A 17,111-nucleotide genomic window follows, 5' to 3' on the forward strand; every position below is an offset into this window, starting at 1 on the left:
AATTCTTTTCCATTTCGTTGGGCCGCAGATCAGATTTCATACCTAGGTATAAACCTCACCCCCAGATACTCAAAATTATTTGCTGCTAATTGGCCACCATGTGTGTCACGCCTCTCACCTCTATTGAAGATCTGGCATGGATCCCCTATCTCATTCTTGGCAGAGTCACGGCAGTAACAATGAATGTCTTCCCTAGATTACTTTATTTAGATCACTCCCAATCCCTGTCTCATAAACGTTCTTAGATCGCTTTCAACGGATTATTAATCATTTTATTTGGCGTAACAAACGCCCTCGTTTTACTTCATCGGTCCTCTACCGGTCACAATGGGTGGGAGGCCTAGGTCTCCCCAATTTCTGGCTTTACTACCTGCCAGCCCTTTTCGCACAACTATCACAATGGGTGACTGGATCAGATTTGAATCTCAGTCTATACATCCATTCTATTTACCAGGTGTATTATGGTCCAAAATTTCCTCCCCCCTCGTTATTGCTCTATAATTCCATTGTTGCCCAATCATTGATGTTTTGGTCCCGTTATAAACTTAAATTGAATCTTGTCTCCTCTGTCTCACCAGGTTCATCATTTTTTGGTGACCCAAATTTTATTACAGCATTCTCATCTTCACAGGTATTCCGTTGGTGGTATGATAGGTCCTTTATTAGGTCATCTGACTTTCAGAGAGGAGGATCTTGTATCACTTTTGAGATGCTACGCATACTTTTTGATATTCCGCTTCGTGAATATTATCATTATCGACAGATTAGACATTTTTTTAATTCACATTTTGGTCTTACACCTTCATCTCAGATTTCATTTTTTGAATGTATTAGCCGTGACTCTCCTAGGGGTAGGGGTCTTATTTCAGATTTGTATCGCCAATTTTTGGTTACTTTCTTTCCCTCACCCCATCTTTATAGACAGAAATGGGAGGCTGATAGTGATGTCACTTTTTCTGATGAGGATTGGGATTCCATGGTGGATAATGTGTGTAAGAGCTCTAGATCTTTCTGTCCGTGAGACGGCCCTCAAAGTAATAACCAGATGGTATCATACCCCATCTAGACTACACGCCATGTATCCAGGGACGTCCCACCTTTGTTTCCGGGGCTGTGGCCTTGCTGGTACTCTAGTGCATATATTTTGGGCCTGCCCAAGCCTCTCATTGGTGTGGCACAAAATTTCTGAAGTTGCCTCTGCAGTGGCAGGTGCTCCGGTGCATCTGTCTATGCAGTCCTGCCTACTGGGAGCCCCTATCTCGGGAGTTCAGACTGAGGTTATGAGGCTAATCCATAGCATTTGTATATCCACCCTATGGGCTATTGCCCTACATTGGAAATCCCTCACAGTACCATTGACCACAGTTCTGCAGAGTTGATGCGGTGATGCTCATGGAGAGAATTCATTATACTCTATTGGATAAGATGCATTTTTTGACAGAAAATGGGAACTTTGGAGAACTCACAGGCATTTACTAGATCAATAAGGACCATTTATGCTTTGATTGATTGAGTTACTTTGTTGGTCGTTTTATAACTCTGCCTACCTCTCTACCTATATTGCTCATGTACTTCATTTCTTTTCTCTTTTTCCCTTTATTCTACATAATTTCACCTTTGAAATGAATACTGCAGTTGTTCCTTGTTTCTGTTGTATATTCTAAAAATAAAAATGTTTGTAAACAAAATAATATATATTTAGTATAATTCTACAATTTTTGCAACTAACAGCTCAATGCTGTTAGCTAAACCTTCTACCAATAGCTGGACAACAAAATAACAAACGGATCACCCTTTCATCCAGCTGTGGTCTAATGCTGTTTAATGCCCATGATACCCAGCCAAGCATAGCCTCTTTGAACAATGCATACACTTACCAACTGCTTATATCTGCAGGCTGACATCGTATTCCCAATAGTCTATCCTTGGCCTGACTCCTCTATACAACAGATGTTTAATATCCTGTTTTTGGCCTCTGTGGCTGCTGAAGATGTTCACTGCTCCCCCACATTTTCCTTGGTAGCCCGAGTTGGGCCTGCCCAGGACTGTTTTTTTCCCATCCATTTATATCCCAGTGACATAGACAGATGGACAACCTACCTGTTTTCACATCATGGCCTTTTGGCCTCCTGACCTGTTTTGTCAGACATTTCTCTCTCTTTACTAACCTTGCTTCCCCCACTTTTCTCCTTTCTTTCTCTTATTCCTGTCCCAGGGGTGATGATGTCACCATGATGCAACACCTACAATCAGCTTTGCATCTGTCCTTTATCATGGCTCCAATAAATATACTTACCCTGAATGTTCAAGGAATAAAAAAATTAAGGCCTTCAAATCCTTTGCCTCTGCCAAAGCACATGTGGTGTGCCTGCAGGAGACTCATTTCACTGCCAGCCATATGCCGAAATATCTCAGCTCTTCCTACCCACAGGTTTATATGGCTTCTGCCGCAACTAAACACACAGGTGTACTCAAAGCTTTCCACGGCTCTACTCCATTTACACCCCAGGCAGGGATCTGGGACCCAGAGGGCCGTTATATTTTCTAGTGGGTCACCTCCTTGACTCAGAGGTCACTATAGCTTCATACTATGCCCCAATTGCAGTCCTAACTCCCATTTGCTACAAGTAATAGATTCCCATACATTAGGTACACTTTTACTATGTGGCAATTCCAGCCAGCTAGTTTATCCCTTTTTAGACAAATCCCCCATAACCTCTTATCCATCCACATCCTCCTTCCACCAACAACTCCAACAACGCTCTCTCATAGACACATGGCAAGAAGCTAACCCAGCTAGAAGACACTATACATACTACTCATATCCACATAAAACTTTCTCCCACATTGACCATATATTTCTGACTAGAGGTATGTCCCCAGCCCTCCTATCCTGAACCATCATACCTTACCCCTGGACTGGTCACAAAGCTGTCCTCTTGACCCTCTCCTCCTTAGTTCCCCTACAAACTAGCACTACATGGAGTCTAAATGGCCCACCCATCCCACAGACTGGACATTGAACTAGCCATCAAAGAATACCTGACACATAACACAACTGATGATCTCTCTCTCCTGACCTTTTGGGAAGCCCATAAGTCTGTAATTAGAGGAGCCTGTATCAGCCAAGCCTCACATCTCAAGAAAGGACAGCGAGCAATCCATCACCGCTTAGACACCTCATTTCATCAGGCCAACAAAGCCTTCCAATCAGACCCCTCACCTTCTCATAGATTGTCCTGGACAAGACCAGGCTAGAAATAGATGTTTTCTTGACAGAATCAGATGATAAAGTTCTACACCAATCCAGGCATAAACATTATATGAACGCAAACAAACCTGACACTTTTCTAGCCCTGGGACTGTGAACCTCAGACCACACACACAGTGTTGTCCATCTAAAGATTACAAAAACTTCACACACCAGCCATCCTAATAAAATATTACAGGTCTTCCACAAACATCTAGCAGAATTATACTCTGAGACCGGCTCCTATGATGAATCGCAGGCCACTGAACTTTTCTCAAGCCTATCTCTACCAACACTCTCAGCTTCTCAATGTTCTTCCCTGGAAACACCTATTACAGAACTTGAGGTCCCGAACTCCATCAAGTCCCTAAAGTCTAATAAGTGGCCTGGCCCAGACAGCTTACAGCCCTATATTCCAAATATTTACTAACCTCCTTCCACCTTTATTGGTTAATGCATTTAATGCCTTACTCAAAGGTTATTCTTTCTGCTCAGACTCCCTAACAGCAGTCATTTCTATGCTACCTGAACCCCAATCAGATCACACCACATGGCTTCATTACACACCAATCTCCCTTCTTAACTTGGATGTTAAAATCCTAGAAAAATCCTATCTGCATGGCTGAACTCCATCATAGGCACCTTGATACACAAGGATCAGATGGGTTTTAACCCCCCTCTGCCAAGCCGAGACCACAGAGTGATTTTGCTAGAACATGCAGCTTACATACGCCGCATACCCGGCTGTTTCCTTTCCTTAGACATAAAAAAAGCCTTTGACTCCAATGGATATCACCCCTTTACACCTCCCCAAGGGCTTACTTGAGGTACGTGGGTTACAAGTCAGACTTTTTTTCCATACAAAGGGGAATGAGGCAAGGCTGCCCCTCCCCCCCTCCTTTTCTAGTGAATGAACCTTTAGCACAGCTGATAAGAACTAACACAAATATTAAAGGATTAGAACTTGGCGGTCATCATCATAAGTTATGCTTTTTCTCTGATGACAATCTCCTCTTCATATCTTCTCCTTTGATCTCAGCACCCAACCTTCTCCAATGCCTGGACCAATTTGCAGTGATTTTGGACCTGGTTGTGAATCCCAAAAAGTCTACAACTTTTAGTATCTCTCTACCCTCCTTAACTGTGTCACATCTACAACGTCCTCCACCCTTCTCTTGGTCCAGTCAATATATTCCTGATTTAGGACCCAAGCTGATGGCAGAACTCAATATTCTATATTCTGCTAACTACCCTCCTATGTTAACACACCTTACCAATCTTATGACATCCTGGTCCAGACTACCCCTCTCATGGATGGGTTGTATCATGATTGTAAAAAATGACAATTCTGCCCAAAATATTATACCTTTATTGGGTCCTACCCATATATATACCTTTTTGTTTCCTCTGTATATTAGTGTCGCGCCACCACTTATGTATGGGGCACTGTAAACTGCATCTGCCCAGGTCCATCCGTACCTCACCGAAACTTAGAGTGATCTGGGGCTTCTGAACTTTGCAAAATATTTCCAAGCTGCACATCTTGCTCAACTCCCTAAATATCATGCAGTAAAAGTGACCCCCCCCATGGGTCGCTATAGAGTCAGTAGATTGTGACCCCTTATCAGTTGCCAATTTACTATGGCTACACTCCAGAGACCATCGCTCACTCCAAAACTTAATTACTCAACACTACCTGTCACAGCTGCCCCCCCCCCCCTTCTCAGCCCCTTCTCTGTCCCTGCTCTCTCTCTGCCATCTCTCATCCATGCCCCTCCCCCCTCCTGCAAATATAAAAGGAATTCCTAAGGCAAGCTTGAGCCACCCTAGCTCTGCCCCCCACGGTTGCCTAGGTGACTAGGGGGTCCGACCAGTTTTAAGAAGCTGATGCAGAGCTCCCGAGGTATTCACCGCTGGGTAGCTGACGGAAGGAGCCCGAGAGCTGTGGCCGGGACCTTTTGTGGCCAGGCTTGGCAGAGACCCAAGGCTGCCTAGGACCCCCCTTCTCCCAGAGCTGGGGGAGACTTTACTTGCTACAGAGTCTCTCCCTTGGCTCTCGGTGCTGGACTTTAAGTGTTTTGGTCCTTCCGTGTCATCCTGGGCTGGCGTATTCACCCTCCCTGCGAACTCCCCTATTCGGTGACTGCCGTCTGTTTGTCTCAATAAAGCTTTGTGCGTTTGCCATCTACTCTGTGTGTTCTGTCCTGCCTACGCTCCGTCACACTACCCATCTATCTGGGACAACCTAAAGTTCTGATACACCTTACAGTCACCCCATAACCCACTCATGGCATACCTCCTCAATCCAGGCTTTTATCCGGCATGGATGCCTCCATCTTCTTTTCATGCTTGTCCTAGAGCTAGTCTAGTTCAAACTTACAATTTCACAGCACCAGACTCCTTTATACCCTTCCAAACCCTATGTGAGTCCCACAAAATATCTAGACCTGAACTTTTTAGATATCTTCAGATCAATCACTTTTGTTCCTCCCACTTACACACCAACCCCCTCCCTCCCAGACATGACCAGGTTTGAACACTGTAACGGGGTTCGCTCGGCAGTGGGTGTGTGTGACCCCCTGGATGGGTGCACAACACAGGCACAGCACAACAGTGGAGGTGAAAAAAACAAAAAGGTGCAGTTTATTTACAATATTTACAGAAAAACGTAAAAAAAATAAGAAACATCAAATCCTGGCCAACTTGGATACTTACTGTACAACATAGCTTCCCTAGCTACCCACCAGGTACAGCCTGATGCTATACCTAGCCCCTGTTAGTTGGAGGCTTAGCCACACAGGCTTTTGTCTCACTGCACACAGATAGGATGTTGTCCCCAGTCAGTTCAGGCACAGATCTGGTTCCAGGTTGGAGCAACTCACTAAGCAGGCTGGGAAGTTTTATAAAGGCCTTAATGAGCGCACTATCTTCAGCTGGGCTCATTACCTCAGTGCTGAAGGACTCAGCACTTCCCCCCTAGTGGAACAAATCCCCATATAGTCTAAACCTTGGACAGATGTATCGTCCATCCAGGACACAACCAGGTGATTTCACCTGCCTACTGTCACATAACCCCCCTCTTGTTTCAACCTTGGGGTTGTAACACCAGTAGCCAGGCAGGCATGAACCCGGGATAAAGCATCCACATTTCCCATCTGAACTCCAGGGCGATGCTTTACCATGAAGTTAAATTCTTGTAGGGCCAGGAACCACCTATTTACCCTTCTATTGGTCTCTTTATTTTGAGCCATCCATTTCAAGGGAGCGTGATCCGTGACTAGGTCAAAATGTCTGCCTAGCAGATAGTACCGCAGGGAATCTAGAGCCCACTTTACTGCTAAACACTTCTTCTCAATCGTGATGTAATTTTCCTTGTGAGACTTAAGCTTTCTGCTCAGGTAGATTACCGGGTGCTCCTCCCCCTTCCAAACCTGGATCCCATATGTTCCCAGAATGCTCTCTCCTGCATGCCCCCGGGGGCATGAACCTGGCGATCTCCATGATCACTGTGTCCTATGACACGCTGGTCATCGGGAATTGCAGTTGCTGGTGCTCAGCTGCACTTTCCTCACGCTGTCAGAGCAAGAGGAAGGTACTGCCAGCAGTTGTCAGAGGAGGGATCATCAGGGCACTTATGATCAGTGCCCTGAGGATCGGTGCCCAGCAGCGCCACCCACCAGTTCCACCCACAAGTGCCCAGCAGTGCCACCCACCTTTGCCCAGCAGTGCCACCCACCTTTGCCCACCTGTGCCGCCCACCAGTGCCGCCCGTCAGTGCCCAGCAGTGCTGCCAATCAGTGATAACTATCAGTACCCATCATCAGTGCCACCTATCAGTGCCGCCTATCAGTGCCCATCAGTGCTGCCTATCCGTGCAGCCTATCAGTGCAGCCTCATCAACGCACATCAGTGAAGGAGAAAAATTACCTGTTTGCTAAATATTTTAATAGAAACAAAGAAACCTTTTTTTTTTAATTTTTTGCTCTTTTTTTATTTTATAGCGCAAAAAATAAAACACCCAGCGGGGAGCAAATACCACCAAAAGAAAGCTCTATTTGTGTAAAAAAAAAGATAAAAATGAATACAATGTTGCATGACCGCGCAATTGTCATTTAGAGTGTGGCAACGCTGAAAGCTGAAAATTGGCCCGGTAAGGAAGGGGGTATAAGTGCCTGGTAGGCAAGTGGTTAAGGACCCCACTGGCACCTTTTGGGAGGATAACCGAAATTGACAGGTACCCGCTCCCACTTCTACTGCAATCACCTAGGTGATCAGAAGTAGAAGTTGTCCTCCCCCCTCCCACCCTGTAGTCTTCTGGGACACATGAAAGGTCCTAGAAGATTACAGGACCATTCACAAAGCACAGAGATACTCGCACATGCTCAGTGGGCACCCGGATGTGAAGCCGCAAGCTGTCACAGCTGGGTGCCCACACTGAAGATGCCGGCACTGGAAACACAGGGCGGCCGGTGAAACGGGCTGCGGGGAGGACACCACGAGATCGAGGGACAGGTAAGTGCCCGTCTTTTAAAAGTTAGCAGCTACAGTTTTTGCAGCTGCTGACTTTTATTATTTTTTATTTTCACCGGAACTCCACTTTAATGTATGAAGATATTATTTGTACTGTACAAATTACAACCTGTACGTTACCTCTAAGGGTTGTACCCCTTCTGACTTACTGTTGGTGAGTCCTGCAATCACATTGTTATCAGCTCCTTGTAAAACTATTATCTCTTTCCAATAAAATCTATGAACAAGAGAAGATATGGACCCCACAATTCCTCTATATACTCCACAATTCTCCCATGTGGACACCTCGTAAGTGGTTCTCCAGTATAGACTCCCAGTTTGGGGAACTCATTTAGAAGAAGCCGTCAGCTAGAATCAAACTCACTACTCTACAGTATGGTGAAGACCAAGGAGGCCTAGCAATACCAAATGTTAGACTTTATTTTATAGCTGCCCAACTTCAACATCTTACCAGGTGGGACTTAGTAGACACATTAGATCCCATCCATCGGTTGTTACTTCCATCAGATACAGATTTCACATCACTCTCACACTTGTTAATGGGCTTCAGATGGCACCAGTGGGAAAGGCATGATCTCTCATATATTTATTCCAGTCTTTTGACTCTTACCGAAGACTTATAGAAAGAAATGGGAAACAGAGAAAATAAGAGAGAGTGGTGGGAGGTGATTGTGACCTCCATACCTCTCATCTCTCTGTCCTCTTCACAGAAACTCAGTCATTTATTTTGCATAGAACTTTCAGGACTCCAGCTCAATTGTTCAGCTAGGACAGGAGGGATTTCCCCTTATGACCCCAATTGTAGCGGTGATGTCGGGGATTTGATACATGTTTTGGAGATGTCCAAAATTTTTCAAAAAGTGGAACAATATGACCAGTATTGTAATGTTGGTGTTCAATATTCCTCGGGTGTGCCTCTTGGTCTCAATAGAGGAGGAATTATTTACACCTCCTCCTATTACAAGTCATAGAGCAATAGTGAGGCTGCTTGACCATAAAAAATATCCCGATCTTGGCTATCATCTCAAACTCCCAGCAGACACCAGTGGATTGAGCAGGTGATCTCCACATTAACAGCATAGGTTTTTTAAATTTTAGCTTTTTTAGCTCCATAGAAGGAGAACGCCCAGTTGTATCCTACTGAATGGTGACTACATTGGAGACCCATACTTGGGGTATGATCCTGTAGACACGGGCCTCATTGATCGGTGTCAGCTATCTATGTATGGGGGGGGGGAGTTACTTGCCGTGTACAGCTGAATTGTTCTATGTTGTTTCTTCTTTTCTCTGTTCATTTGTTTATAAAAGGTAAAAGTGACACCATAGACAAAGCAAGTTATTGTTCTGTATGATCTGTAACAGTGCCACAACTGCCTATACGTGAGAATGTATGACTCCATTGTCTGGGCTGAATGTTGGGAATACTGTGCGCACTTATAAACTTTCTTAACCACTTGCCTACCGGGCACTTATACCCCCTTCCTGCCCAGGCCAATTTTCAGCTTTCAGAGTTGTCGCACTTTAAATGACAATTGCGCGGTCATGCAACATTGTACCCATATGAAATTTTGATCATTTTTTTCTCACAAATAGAGCTTTCTTTTGGTGCTATTTAATCACCACTGGGCACTTTACTTTTTGCGCTATAAATAAAAAAATGCAAAAAATTTGAAAAAAAAAAGTTTTTTTGTTTCTATTATAAAATTTTTCAAACAGGTATTTTTTCTCCTTTACTGATGTACGTTGATGAGGCAGCACTGATGGGCACTGATAGGCGGCACTGATGGGCATTGATAGGCAGCACTAAAGGGCACTGATAGGCAGTACTAATGAGGTGGCACGGATAGGCGGCACTGATAGACAGCACTAATGAGGTGTCACGGATAGGCGGCACTAATATGCAGCACTGATAGGCGGCACTGATAGGTGACACTGATGATGGGTACTGATAGACGGCACTGACTGGCATCACTGCTGGGCACTGACTGGCAGCACTGACTGGCACAACCCCTGGGCACTGACTGGTGGCACTGACTGGCAGCACTGCTGGGCTGCACTGGTGGGTGGCACTGGTGGGCAGCACTGGTGGGTGGGCACAGGTGGGTGGCACTGGTGGGCACAGGTGGGTGGGCACAGGTGGGTGACACTGCTGGGCACAGGTAGGTGGCACTTCTGGGCACAGGTGTGTGACACTGCAGAGTGGCACAGGTGGGTGCACTGCTGGGCACAGGTGGGTGCACTGCTGGGCACAGGTGGGTGATCTGCTGGTCACAAGTGGGCGGAGCTAGTGGGCGCACTGCTGGGCACAGGTGGGCGGACCTTGCGGGTGGCACTGCTGGGCACCGATCATCAGGGCACTGATCATCAGTGCCCTGATGATCGGTGCCGATCCCCGCTCTGACAACTGCCGGTTCTCGGCAGTACTTTCCTCACAATCTGACAGCGTGAGGAAAGTGCAGCCGAGAACCGGCACTTGCATTTCCCTCTGATCAGCGTGTCATTGGACACCGCTGATCACGTGGTAAAAGGCCGCTGTGATTGGCCTTTTACTACATCACGTGATCAGCTGTGTCCGTAGGACACAGCGATCACGGAGATCGCCGGGTGCGCGCCCCCTGGGGCGCGCAGGAGAGCGCGTTCTGGGAGGACGTCATATGACGTCCACCCAGAACTGGCCGGCCGCAGTGCAGCCGTCATTCGGCTATCTGCGGTCGGCAGGTAGTTAATAAAATCTATTTGATTAAAAAATACTGTAGATAATGCTGTACATATTCTTTCTATTCTAAAGATATATTTAGTAATGAACATTAAAAATAGAAAGCAACTTTATGTAGCCCTTTATATAGAATTTTAATTTTTTTTTTTGTACAGGTGGATGGATGAACCAAGTTTTCGGTCATGTTGGTCTTCATGAATACAGCTGAGTCACATGGAAAACAAGACATATGGATGTCTTAATTGACTGAAGGTCTTTATTGCAGTTCACTGGAGGATTCACACGGAATACAAGTCATATCTGTGTTCTAAAAGTCATGGTTTGGATCCTCTTCCACATTGATCCAGCCTCAGAGGACAACAGGAGAAAAGGAATTTCAGTGTTCTGGAAGTGACAATTACTTTACACTAAAGTCCAAACCACATATACATAAGAGGAGTCATTTCATACTACTTCTTGTTTGGAGATTTTACAATGGAGAGAAAATTTATCAGACACCAGAAGGTTCACAATGGAGGGAAGTCATATCATTGTTCTGAATGTGACAAAACTTTTACAAACGAGAGAGACCTTATAGTACACCAAAGAGTTCACACTGGAGAGAAGCCATATCAGTGTTCTCAATGTGATAAAGATTTTACACAGAAGTCAAATCTTATCCCACACCAGAGGATTCACACTGGAGAGAAGTCATATCAGTGTTCTGAATGTGATAAAGCTTTTACTCAGAAGTCATATCTTATCACACACCAGAGGATTCACACTGGAGAGAAGTCATATCAGTGTTCTGAATGTGATAAAGCTTTTACTCAGAAGTCATATCTTATCGTACACCAGAGGATTCACACTGGAGAGAAGCCATATCAGTGTTCTGAATGTGATAAAGCTTTTACAGTGAAGTCAGAACTTATCACACACCAGAGGGTTCACACTGGAGAGAAGCCATATCAGTGTTCTGAATGTGATAAAGCTTTTACTCAGAAGTCAGATCTTAACACACACCAGAGGATTCACACTGGAGAGAAGTCATATCAGTGTTCTGAATGTGATAAAGCTTTTACTCAGAAGTCAAGCCTTATCAGACACCAGAGGATTCACACTGGAGAGAAGTCATATCAGTGTTCTGAATGTGATAAAGCTTTTACACAGAAGCCACATCTTCTCACACACCAGAGGATTCACACTGGAGAGAAGTCATATCAGTGTTCTGAATGTGATAAAGCTTTTAATCAGAAGTCAAGTCTTATCACTCACCAGATTGTTCACACTGGAGAGACGCCATATCGGTGTTCTGAATGTGATAAAGCTTTTACACAGAAGTCACATCTTATCAGACACCAGAGGATTCACACTGGAGAGAAGCCATATCAGTGTTCTGAATGTGATAAAACTTTTACAGTGAAGTCATATCTTATCACACACCAGATTGTTCACACTGGAGAGAAGCCATATCAGTGTCCTGAATGTGATAAAGCTTTTATAGTAAAGTCACATCTTAACACACACCAGAGGATTCACACTGGAGAGAAGTCATATCAGTGTTCTGAATGTGATAAAGCTTTTACACAGAAGTCAAATCTTATCACACACCAGAGGAGTCACACTGGAGAGAAGTCATATCAGTGTTCTGAATGTGATAAAGCTTTTACACAGAAGTCAAGTCTTATCACACACCAGAGGATTCACACTGGAGAGAAGCCATTTTAATGCTATCAATGTGACAAAACTCTTACAGTTAATGCCTGTCTAAATATTTTATCTTTTGACAATTTTTTTAAGATAAGCATCAATAACTGAACAGCTTCCCTCATGATTCTCATCTTTATCTTTTTTTATGGAGCTTTGAATGAACATGCAATGCATTTTCATGATTCACCAACTGAGTTGTGTTTCCAAGCATTTTCTTCATTTCTGGATCCTGAGGTAATACATGACCAACACTGCCTCAGTACCAGAGACTAGGATGGGGTCTATTATCTTACCAAGTCTCTTAAGCCTCAGTGGGAGAGTCCATTCCAGGTTCTTCTGACTATTGATACATCATCAGCCAGGCTTGAGGTCTCCAGCTAAGCCCACCTTGTCCACTCCTCCCATTACATGTTCCATCTCCTCTCCCATTATCAATGCCTTCTTTCCACATTTCATCTTCTCTCATTATTATTATTATACAGGATTTATAGTGCCAACAGTTTGCTCAGCGCTTTACAATACAACGGGAGACAATACAGCAACAATAATGTTAAATACAAGAGGGATAGGAGGGCCCTGCTCCTCGGAGCTTACAATCTAGGAGGAAGGGGCTAGTGGTACAAAAGGTAGTAACTGTGGAGGATGGACTGGTTGGAAGAGTAGAAGATTCCATTATTAGCTGAGGGCAGGATAGGCTTCCCTGAAGAGAGAGGTTTTCATAGATCGCCTAAAAGTGAGCAGAGTAGGCGATAGTCTGATAAATTGGGGTAGAGCATTCCAGAGGATGGGGGAAGCTCTGGAGAAGTCCTGGAGATGAGCATGGGAGGAGGAGACAAGGGAGCTAGAGATCAGGAGGTTGTGCGAGGAGCGGAGAGTACGGTTTGGGTGATATTTGGAGACAATATTGGTGATGTAATTTGGATCAGAGTTATAAATGACTTTATATGTTATTGTTAATGTTTTGAATTTTATCCGTTGGGCAATGGGAAGCCAGTGGAGGAATTGGCAGAGGGGGGTGGAGGACACTGAATGGAGGCCAGTGGATGGATTGGCAGAGGGGGGTGGAGGACACTGAATGGAGGCCAGTGGAGGGATTGGCAGAGAGGGGTGGCTAATACAGAATGGTTAGTAAGGTGGATGAGTCTGGCAGCAGCATTCATGATGGACTGAAGAGGGAATAGCCTGTGATGTGGTCGGCCAATGAGGAGGGAGTTACAATAGTCAAGGCGAGATATAACAAGGGAGTGAATAAGTTGCTTAGTGGTTTCCGAGGTTAAGAACGGCCATATCTTGGAGCTGTTGCGGAGGTGAAGTCTACAAGATTTGGACAGTGATTGGATTTGGGACTGAAAGGACAGATGGGAGTCTAGGATTACACCTAGTACCCTGGCATGAGGGGAGGGACTGATGATTGTGTTATTGATCTTGATGGAGAAGTCAGGGAAGAGGGCACAGGCTGGAGGGAATACTAAGAGCTCAGTTTTGGAAAGATTGAGTTTGAGGAAGTGGAGTGACATTCATGCCGATATGTCGCTTAGTAGGGTAGTAATGCGAGAGGAGACTGAAGGGGCGAGGTGAGGAGGAGACTGAAGGGGTGAGGTGAGGAGGAGACTGAAGGGGTGAGGTGAGGGATAGAAAGATAGATTTGTGTGTCATTAGCATAGAGGTGGTACTTAAAGCCATGGGAGTTTATCAAGTGACAAAGGGAGGAGGTGTAGATGGAGAAGAGTAGGGGTCCAAGGACGGAACCTGGAGGGACCCCTACAGAAAGAGGGAGTGAAGAGGAGGAGGCAGAGTTATAGGTAACGCTGATGGAGCGCTGCGATAGATAGGAGGAGAACCAGGAGAGAGCAGAGATTTGGAGGCCAAAAGAGTTGAGTTTTTTGAGAAGGAGGGGATGGTCAACTGTATCAAAAGCTGCAGAGAGGTCAAGTAGTAAGAGTACTAAGTAGTGGCCATTGGTTGGGATGAGTACAGAGTAGTGGCCATTGGTTGGGATGAGTACGGAGTAGTGACCATTGGTTGGGATGAGTATGGAGTAGTGGCCATTGGTTGGGATGAGTACGGAATAGTGGCCATTGGTTGGGATGAGTATGGAGTAGTGGCCATTGGTTGGGATGAGTACGGAGTAGTGGCCATTGGTTGGGATGAGTACGGAATAGTGGCCATTGGTTGGGATGAGTATGGAGTAGTGGCCATTGGTTGGGATGAGTACAGAGTAGTGACCATTGGTTGGGATGAGTATGGAGTAGTGGCCATTGGTTGGGATGAGTACGGAATAGTGGCCATTGGTTGGGATGAGTACAGAGTAGTGACCATTGGTTGGGATGAGTATGGAGTAGTGGCCATTGGTTTTAGCAGTTAGTAGATCATTAGTGAGTTTTAGTAGGGCAGTTTCAGTGGAGTGTAGTGAGGGAATGCCAGACTGTAAAGGGTCAAGAAGGTTGTTGTCGGTGAGGTGGGAGCTCAGGCGATTGTAGACTAAGAGTTCTAGGTGTTTAGAGGTAAATGGCAGCAGGGAGATGGGTCTTAAGTTGTTCAGGTTGGTGGGGTCCAGGGAGGGCTTTTTACGCATGGGAGTGATGTGCGCATGCTTTAGAGAGGAGGGGAATGCACCAGTAAAGAGGGAAAGATTGAAGATGTGAGTGAGGGAGCATAGGATGGAAGAAGAGGGTGACCGTAGTAGTTGTGAGGGGACAGGATCCAAGGGGGCAGGTAGTGAGACGGGCTTCTGAGAAAACCTTAGTGAGCTCTTTGGTAGTAGCAAGGTCAAAAGAGGAAAGTGTTGAGGGAGGTTTAGTATAAGGTATGCTGAGTGGGATGGGTGTCTGTGCAGTGGAGTTGCCCCTACAAATTGCATCAATCTTGTTTTTGAAATGATTTGCAATCTCGTGAGCAGTGAGTGAGGTACTGGGTGGAGGTGGAGAAAGTTGAGAGTTAGAAGTAGAGAAGAGACGACGAGAAGCTATTGATGAGAGTGACAAAGTAGGCTTGTCTGGCAGCATGGAGGGAGGAATTGTATGTGAAGAAAGCAGATTTATATCGGGTGAATGCTTGGTGAGATTTGGTTTTACGCCACATTCGCTCCAGCGCACGTCTATGTAGTTTAACCATTAGCCGCCCGGCCAATGGCCGTTTGGCGGCTTCAAAACAGTCTCTGCATTCCGGGTGCACGCCATTTGGCGTGCTCTCGCACATGCGCCGTTTGCGCTAATGCAGAGTGGCGCAGCAGTGCGATCTGTCACCGGCCGTGCACCTCGGACACGGCCGATGACAGATCCGAGTACCGGCTCCCGTTGCTGGTACCATGTGACCTGCTGTGACCAATCACAGCAGGTCACATGACAGTTGTATACAATGGATGGCTTCATTCATGATGCCATCCATTGTATACTAGTGCCTAGCTGTGAATGGTCACAGCTAATCACATGCACATGTCATGTGATTAGCTGTGACCAAATCACAGCTAAGCACAAAAAAAAAAAAAAAAAGAAAAAAAAAAGCTGAATGAATCGATTTCATTCAGGTAAATGCTTGTTTATAGCAAAGTAATTCTTTGGTATAAGCAAATTGTGTAAAAAAAAAAAATACTGATTACTTCCCCAAAGTAGTAAAATGTTACTATGGTAACATTGTACTACTTTGGTCATAGTAAAATATGAAAAAAAAACTTAAAAAAAATAAAAAAAAAAAATATTTTTTTTTCATACTGTCACTAGTCAGTGTCCCTGTTCACTGCCATGCCAGTTATATGATGACGCTGTACTGCACTGGTGACAGGATGTAAAAAAAAAATAGTGAAAATAATTTTTTTAATTTTTTAATTTTCCGAAAAATTATGACAAAAAAATACAACTTCAAAAAACTCGCCATTCCTCTTATGAAGTACGTCGGACTGTCTATTCTGCAAAAAGGGGTCATTTGGGGGATATCTGTACTGTCCTGACATTTGGGGGATATCTGTACCGTCCTGACATTTGGGGGGATATCTGTACTGTCCTGACATTTGGGGGATATCTGTACTGTCCTGACATTTGGGGGATATCTATACTGTCCTGACATTTGGGGGATATCTATACTGTCCTGACATTTGGGGGATATCTGTACCGTCCTGACATTTGCGGGATATCTGTACTATTCTGACATTTGGGGGATATCTGTACTGTCCTGACATTTGGGGGATATCTGTACTGTCCTGACATTTGGGGGATATCTGTACTGTGCTGACATTTGGGGGATATCTGTACTGTCCTGACATTTGCGGGATATCTGTACTGTGCTGACATTTGGGGGATATCTGTACTGTCCTGACATTTGGGGGATATCTGTACTGTCCTGACATTTGGGGGATATCTGTACCGTCCTGACATTTGGGGGATATCTGTCCTGTCCTGACATTTGGGGGATATCTGTCCCGTCCTGACATTCTTGGACCTCAAGAAATTAGATTGGCTGTCAGTACTTCAGGATTGATCAATATTCAGATCTATACCATAGTTTGTGAACTCTATAACTTTCCTACAAACTAAAAAATACATCCTAATTTGGGTTATTTTCACCAAAGACATGTAGCAGAATACATCTCGGCCTAAATTTATGAAGAACAATTATTTATTTGTAAACTTTTATAACAGAAACAAAAAAAAACGTGTTTTTTTCAAAAATTTTGATCTTTTTTTGTTAATTTAGCAAAAAATAAAAACACCAGCGGTGATTAAATACCACCAAAAGAAAGCTCTAGTTGTGTGACTAAAATGATAAAATTTTAGTTTGTGTACAATGTTGTATGACCGCGCAATTGTCATTCAAAGTGTGAGAGCGCTGAAACCTGAAAAATGGCCTGGGCAGGAAGGGGTAAAATTGCCCGGTATTGAAACGTTTAAGATCTCTGGTGTTGTCAGTCTGCCAAGGTTGTAATGGGCGGGG

At 44.7% G+C, this 17,111-nt stretch overlaps 1 protein-coding gene across 1 annotated transcript in view; it reads left to right on the forward strand.

Annotated features, from left to right (window-relative positions):
* LOC149455060 (uncharacterized) overlaps positions 1-17,111 on the forward strand; it is a 90,380-nt gene that overhangs the window by 26,844 nt on the left and 46,425 nt on the right. Inside the window, 1 exon segment of the mRNA XM_089686691.1 lies at positions 11,166-12,193. Coding sequence (XP_089542817.1) covers positions 11,166-12,193 — 1,028 coding nt within the window.

This window comes from Staurois parvus, unplaced genomic scaffold (genome assembly GCF_062004578.1).
Source record: "Staurois parvus isolate SC_StPar_1 unplaced genomic scaffold, SC_StPar_1.0 ptg000407l, whole genome shotgun sequence".
NCBI lineage: Eukaryota > Metazoa > Chordata > Amphibia > Anura > Ranidae > Staurois > Staurois parvus.